At 41.9% G+C, this 7329-nt stretch overlaps 1 protein-coding gene across 1 annotated transcript in view; it reads left to right on the forward strand.

The window, feature by feature from the left end:
- Positions 1-7329, forward strand: part of mgat5 (alpha-1,6-mannosylglycoprotein 6-beta-N-acetylglucosaminyltransferase) — a 111797-nt gene that overhangs the window by 52819 nt on the left and 51649 nt on the right. Inside the window, exons 6-7 of the mRNA XM_005739888.2 lie at positions 3131-3202; positions 5917-6128. Coding sequence (XP_005739945.1) covers positions 3131-3202; positions 5917-6128 — 284 coding nt within the window. The remainder of the gene's footprint in view (positions 1-3130; positions 3203-5916; positions 6129-7329) is intronic.

The following is a 7329-nucleotide window of genomic DNA, read 5'->3' on the forward strand; positions in this document are numbered from 1 at the left end:
ATATCGCCCAGCCCTATATGTATTATTACTATTATTGTATATATGTCTCAAAAAGTCATAAAAATCACAATGATGTAGAGGTCTCAAAAGCTCATGTATCAAATAGGATTTGCTTGGCATTGCGTAAAATAAGGAAACGCATAACAGGTTCCCTTAAAAGCAGAAGAACGTTGTGATGAAACATTCTTGTTTTTTGCATATATTCGAAAAATGAAGAGTCTTACATTCTTTTCAGAAACCTGCAGTTGCTTGATCTATTTTCCCGCTGCTTGCATGGTCTCTTTCTGCGGTATATTTTTGGTTTGTGCTTTGGGTTTGTTCTCTTTGGATTCAATAAGTACGATAAGAGCTGCAAAAAAACCTCAGACAACCAGTAAAAAAATGGATACTGCATACCCAGAGTGGCCTGACAACATTCCTGCAAACTGAGAGTGATCACAAAAGAATGAAGTGCTAAAAATAAGTAGAGGTAAAAGGGGGATTTCATTTTTCATGAGAGCAAATTAGTGTGTTGAGGAGGACGGTGAGGGAGAACGAGGAGATGATTCAGTGGGAAGCTGGGGAGTGGGGAGGGGGGTGATGTGGTAATGTGCGAGGCACTCCTTCAAGGGATGAGTTTGCAGCATATGAAAAGAGATTCAGAATGACTTCACTTCAGTCCCGGCAAATAGGGGGAAAAAGCCACGGTGGAGGGATTATTCATTATTGACGAGTTCCTTCAAGGGACACTTTCAGACCTTCAATTTTTTGTATGATTTATCTTTGCCCCAAACACGGAGATGTACTCGTTTTGTAGCGACAGAGATAATCTTTTCCTTAATTCTAATTCCCCCCCCCCAAAAAAACCCTAAAAAAAACCCAGCTTTGCTTCACATAAAACTTCCGCTCTGATGTCTCATTTCAAAGATCTTCCGCAGATCACAGCAGCTGATTACGTTTGATCAGCGAGCCTTTCGTTTCTCTTGGACGAGTTTTCCTTAAATTTGTTTCATCAACTAATTCTAAAGTTGGAAATTGAGCTTCAACTAGAGAGCTCTTCCATGTTTGTTTTGTTTTGAGGCATTATATTTTTGGGAAAAGTAGGATTTCAGATTCAGAGAGGTCAGCAGCCTCTTATGAATTTTATATATGAGCTGAAAGCGGTCGACTGGTAAAGAAGGCAGAAAGCTGGCTTGGTCGGTATGGGAATAGAAGCGAGATGGACATTAGTGGAATCCATTAGGTTTGAGAGAAACCTCGTCTTTCTATTCATGGAAGCAGGAAGCAAACAGAAATATTTGTCAGAATTTATAAAGACTCTCTGCTAAGCTAACATCCTTCACTCTTCACCACTAGTCTTACAGTTCTTCTTAGCTAAGAGGAAAAAAAATTCAAGCTCAGATCATACACCCTTTACCATGTATAATTCATACGTGTCAAGCGCTGCATTAACCTTGCAAAGGGGCAGCGCATCCTGATGGATGTCAGCGGGAGAAGGTCAGGGTTTAGCTAATGGTGGTGTGTTGCTGATTGACAGTAAACACTCGCAACTTGTACAGAGCCAAATTTTGCCAAGACAAGCAAAATGCATAATTAAACTTCACTTCTCCATAAACATCTGTATGTACAAACGGATGAAGAGGAAGGAACTGCAGAAGCAATTGCTGAGAAAGAAGAAGTGATTTAAATCAGGCGTACGAACAGGATGGAATATGGAGACTGCAGTCAGAGTGGCAGTTGTTCAGCATCAGGCAAATCCTCAGCTGTGTGGCTGTGTCCCACCTTCACCTACCTACAGACCCGTGTGTTGCTCTAGCGTTAACAGTTGGGTACTATTCCCTCGTCTATGGAGGGCAGAGACACAGCACGAAAACCAGTCCTCTTCCCCAAACAGCCACAGGGACAACTCCTTGATATGTTGATATATGTTGTGTTTGTATGAAAGTAAATTTACAAAGCTGGAGGAGTTAAAAAGTAGATTGAAGTGGGCCAAAACAACAAACAAATCAATAGTCCATAAGGGTCATATGGGACGCACACGCACCCAAAAAAACAGTCATCCAACAAGTCGTAAATCTACATGATTAAAACACAATTCTAAATTTTAGAATCTTTTCTCATAAACTTGTGAATTTGTTCTTTTTAAGTTTAAGATTTTTTTCCTTATAAAGTCTTGTTTTTTGTCCTCACAAGTTTGGCCATTAGTCTTTTACATTTATGGGGTTTTTCTTGCTTTTCCCCCCCTTAATTCATTATTTTTATTAATATTTTTAAACCTTCAATGGCCCTCATATATTATCAAGTACCAAACCAAAAAACTAGAACATATCTCCCTAGCTAAAATAAACAGGAAGACATCATTAAAATAAACAGCGGCTCACGAACACAGCGTACAGCAAGATGTGGCTGTTTTGGATGAAGAAGACCAAATCCCTGCCCTGAGGTGTTAACATATATATGTCATCAAACAGGAGCCACTCATCTGCAAGCTAGAATTTACCACCCAGATCACACCAGCGTACCTGCATATGAAGCAGTTGTATCTGCTTCATATGTTCAGACAGTTGTTGGCGTAAACACAGAAGCCACACCCACCTGCTGTTTAACCCTTTGTTTATTGAATTTTTTTTCCCTGAAGAAGTTGAGCTTGAAGGCCAAAGCTTCTACCTCTAAAAATGGAGGAACAGTAGCAAAAGCGTCATGTCGAGAATGTAAAGCAGTAATGATGCCGGAAACGTACAGCCAATCCATTAAATGCTTTCTAAGTAAGAGGAGTATTTTAAATTGTCTTGAGTTGCTGTCTAATGCAAAGAGCTGAAGAAAAGTGTTATCTAATCACATATATATGAACTTGAGAGGATTCCTGCAGTTGCTTCTTGGCATTTAGTAGGCCAAGTTTAGCAACAGTGAACAGCAGCAGGGTCCATTTACATCTCTAGTAAAGTGAAGAGTTGTGCTAATGTACTCAAAGTTTGTATATTGACACTTCTGTGTGTGTGTGTGTGTGTGTGTGTGTGTGTGTGTGTGTGTGTGTGTGTGTGTGTGTGTGTGTGTGTGTGTGTGTCTGTCTCACGGTTCCGGTGGATGTCTGATAAAAGGTTAAAAAAAACAAAGCTGTAAACTGAATAGGTGTTTTGGGCTTCTTCCGTAGGTGGAGAACTGGTGTCCTCGTCTGCCCTGGCGAGCCAAGACCCTGAATGAAGAAATGGACCAGAGAGGCCAGGTGAGAGAAAAACAGCACACATCTCCTGTTAACTGTAAACTGAAAACACAATGGACCGTTGAACTACTTCAGCTGCCCTTCGAGATGAACCTTTCAGAGGCTCTCACATCACGAGCTACTGCTCAGACAGGAGAGATAATAGTCTCCCCTCGCTACTAACCCCTCGTGTTGTTATAAAAATAGGCTTGTGTGAGAGTAACCAGTTGCAGTTGCTCACTATTAAAAAAAATCTACTTGGTCGGCCTATATCTATTAGGCACCGTTATGCCGGGGTTGTTCGGGTGTCGCATTACAACACAGATGCCATAGCTGTGGTCCATTTAACTGAATGGATTTCATGGATGCTTGTATGCGTGATGGCAAGTTTTATCATTAGGATAAATTTTCCTTACATGTTTAGACCTACTCCATTATGCTTCATTTATAGGATATTTCATTTTAAGAAATAAGGGGTTTCTGTATGGAGGTAGAGCAGGTCATCGGTTAAACAGAACGTTGGCAGTTTGATCGCTGGCTGCTCCAGCATGGTTGCCGAAGTACTCTCAGGCAAGTTACTGAACCAATACTGATGATCTGTTCCTTTTAGCTGACCTCATTTTGTCAGATAGGCTCTATTGAAATGAATGGCTAGTAAAATTAAGCACACATGTGGTCAAATGTATAAGTGTGATACATATGCAAAAAACAGGGAATCGGGAAGCAGGCAAATGCTTTTTTTCTCTTCAGCACTGTATATCAGTTGCTTAGTGTTAACTGCAGAGCAGACAGTAATATACATTAAAATACTATGAACTGGTAGTCAGGTGAAAGCAAGTCTCATAACAATAAAAACTGTCCACCAATAGCTAACATTTTAAAATGTTTGCTTTTCAAGCTGCCTTTACAACCAATCAAAGTAAAATCGAGCCAGCGAATGAGCAAACGGGCTGAGCTGAACTGTAAACATACCTCGATAGCTTATGATAGCTTATGCTATCGAGGTATGTTTAGCCTCTAGAAGACGAAAGCCGGAGTGATGGAACCATGGGTCAAATCTGAAATAATGATCTTGCATCTGTGCCAATGCGGTAGCTCAGTCAAATCCCACTTACAGAGCTTGCTTGCTGGCTTGTACAAAGTCTACTGTATCTTCCCCCTCCCCCTGTCTTTTCCTCTGCTTTGGGTGAATCGATATTAAGCGCTCTTCATCCCCCTCTCTGGAAGCATCAACAGCACTGACCCATCAGTAGCGGGGACATGCCATTTGACAGGCTTTGGAGTTTTTAATTCAGGCACAGATTTTAATAGCTTCAATCCGTGCAAGCGATTTCCTGTCGTGATGAGGAATGCTAATGCCTCGCTACAACCTTGTTTCAGCCACCTTAGCAGCTAGTAATGGTACTGTGGTTTCTCCTTAGCACTCTATCTTTCTCCCACTAGTGCCTCCTCACTCACAGCTTCACTTCTTTTCCTAAAAATTATATTCAGGTTTGTTTATATCGCACCTAATTATAACAACAGTCGCCTGAAGGCACTTTATACTGGAAGGGAAAGACCCTTCAGCGTTCTGGAGAAAACCAGCACTTGGCGACAGTGGGAAGGAAAAACTGGCTTCTAACAGGAAGAAACTTCCTGCAGATCCAGGCTCAGGGAGGGGCAGCCATCTGCTGTAACTGGTTGAGGGTTAAGAGGGAAAAGGGAAAGAAAGATGAGAGCGGAGGGAGATGTGACAAAGCACATTACTCTGCTCAGCGTCATATTCAGATGAGACGGGGTGATATTTGAATGTGTTTACACTATTTCCCTTTCCGTGGCCGTCTGTGACCTCACGTTTATTTCTATCCTTCAGCTTGACTAGCAGTTAGTCAGCAGTCTCACAACAGAGGCAAGATTACTAACATGCAGATAGACTTTTCACAGCATGAGCCGCTTTGCTTCACAACCTTTTTATTAAACATTTAGTTGATGACGATGTCCCGTCTCTTGAAATCTGTGCCCCCAGAAAAAAAGTAGCAGTGATCCTTCTTTGTGCTTTTTATGTCTCTTCTGTGGGAATCATCAAACCCTGCACAGTTAAGCCTTCTTCCTCTTCTCCCTTTAGACATTTGTTTGTAACAGGGAGCACTTGGCGCTCCAAATGTTTCAGCACCTGATGTTCCCGTAACCATAACTACAGTATAGTGCTTTCTCAATTCACTATATGTACTTATAACTCACTGTATAAGATTTTTGTTTCTTTTAAAAAAAAAAAAAAGGACAAATAGGGCACATTAAAGCCCAGATTCACCAGTCATTCATCCACCCCCCTATTCCGCAGACCAGCTCCGCCTTTCTGTCTCCATCCGTTTAATCCATCTGCCGATCCAAGGAGATACAATGCGAGACTCAGTCACTTTGGATAAACCTTTTAATCGTAGCTACACAGTGCTGGGGTTGAGCTGGGGATCTTGTATTAGTGGAGCTCACTCCAAGAAAACAAGCCTTTGGCAACTTGGAAGGCAATATTGCAAATTCTGAATTACATTAGATAAAATTTTAAAGATTGCTTTGGGATTTTCTTGCAGCAGGAGAACCAAGCAGCCATGAAGAAACACAAGTGAAGCAGATAACAAAGTGAACATAATCACTGTCTTGATGAGAGATTTTAAAGAAGTTGATATTCATGTTTTCTGTGGACCAACACGCACACGTTATCAGATTACAGTCGCTGTACTTGTGTCCACGTTTCCACACAGGCGGAGATCCGGACCAGTTTCGAGGAGCTTTACCGGATGATGTCACAACGGGAGGAGTTCCGCTGGATGATGCTGAGAATCAAACGCATGGCCGAGCCGTGGGTCAGCGCCATCCGCTCGCTGGCTGCAAAGCAGAACCTGGGCAAGCGGCGGAAGAAGAAGGTGGGCATGACAGATGATGATGTAGTTTGCCGGAGCTTTTGTCCACTCAGGTTTTGTTTTCAGGGACGAAAAGAAGCTGCTTGTTTTTTGTGCTACAGTTGTTTTGTAAAGAGTAACTGCAGGCTCCGACACAAATGTGTCACTTCCTCTCTGCCAGGAAAGGCCCTCTAGACAGCGTTCAGAGTAATGGATGAAAAGCTTTTGTGAGCTCAGTGTCCTGTTTGTGTATTATATGTAGAAGATGGAGGCACAATACCAAAGTATGCAGTGAAACTCCCAAGTTTAGTCAGCTAAAAGGGAAGACTGGTACTTTTCAGAAAAATATTCTAGCTGAATAAGTGAAATGCTAATATTTATCTACCTAAAAGTCAGCAGGATGCAGCTTTTTTTTTTTTTAGCTTTCAACGAGCCAGTTGAAATGAATGCACCACCTTTATGTATACCAATACCGATATACACCCAAACACACTTTGACACACTTGTAGACCGCCTCACTTCTGCTCAGAGAAGAGCTGATGCTGGGAAAGGACTGACACAGATATTCCATTGTGTCCCAAGCTAGAAGCTGCTCCCAGCTCTGAATAACTGCACACTTCCCTTGGCCCTTCTGAATAATTCACATCGTGCTCCCTTGATACCGTGGTGCTGAAGTGAGGCAGCGTCCCCTTCATGTGAAACTCAAGAGTACAAGAAACAAGAAATCTCACGATCTTACCCGGCCGTTGCTTTTTTCCACCCACTTTGTTGAGTCTGTTCAGTCTCTAATGAAACAAAGAACGGTTTCTCGTGATAATTTCAGCTTCTGATTTGTTCAGGAATTCACGCTGTCAGCAGTGAAATATGTGTTGGTCACTTCAAACAAAGCCTTCTATTACTTTCAGCTCCCACTGTGGAACACTATGTTCCCGCTCGGCAGCTGAAAACCATCCTGTGTGTTCATGTTTTACTTAAGTTGTGTGTGTTTTCTCAGCATGTGACACTGCTCACCTGTCAGCATAGGAAAAACTAGAACTGCTTTTACAGCAAAACCTCTTATTATAATGAGCACTGTAAACATTTTGCACTCTTAATAATCTAACCAGTTATTTTAGATAGGAAACCAGTAACGTGTCTTTTATTTGTCCACTCTTCTTGTGGGCTACGGTGGCTCAAAACAGTCAAAACAAGAAAGAAAGAAATGGCTCAGTCACTGCTGTCTAGGGCTGGGCCATATTATACCGTTCACGGTAATACCGGTATAATGTTAGGCAA

This window comes from Pundamilia nyererei, unplaced genomic scaffold, assembly GCF_000239375.1.
Source record: "Pundamilia nyererei isolate P.nyererei 1_Seehausen unplaced genomic scaffold, PunNye1.0 scaffold00094, whole genome shotgun sequence".
NCBI classification, from domain to species: Eukaryota; Metazoa; Chordata; class Actinopteri; order Cichliformes; family Cichlidae; genus Pundamilia; species Pundamilia nyererei.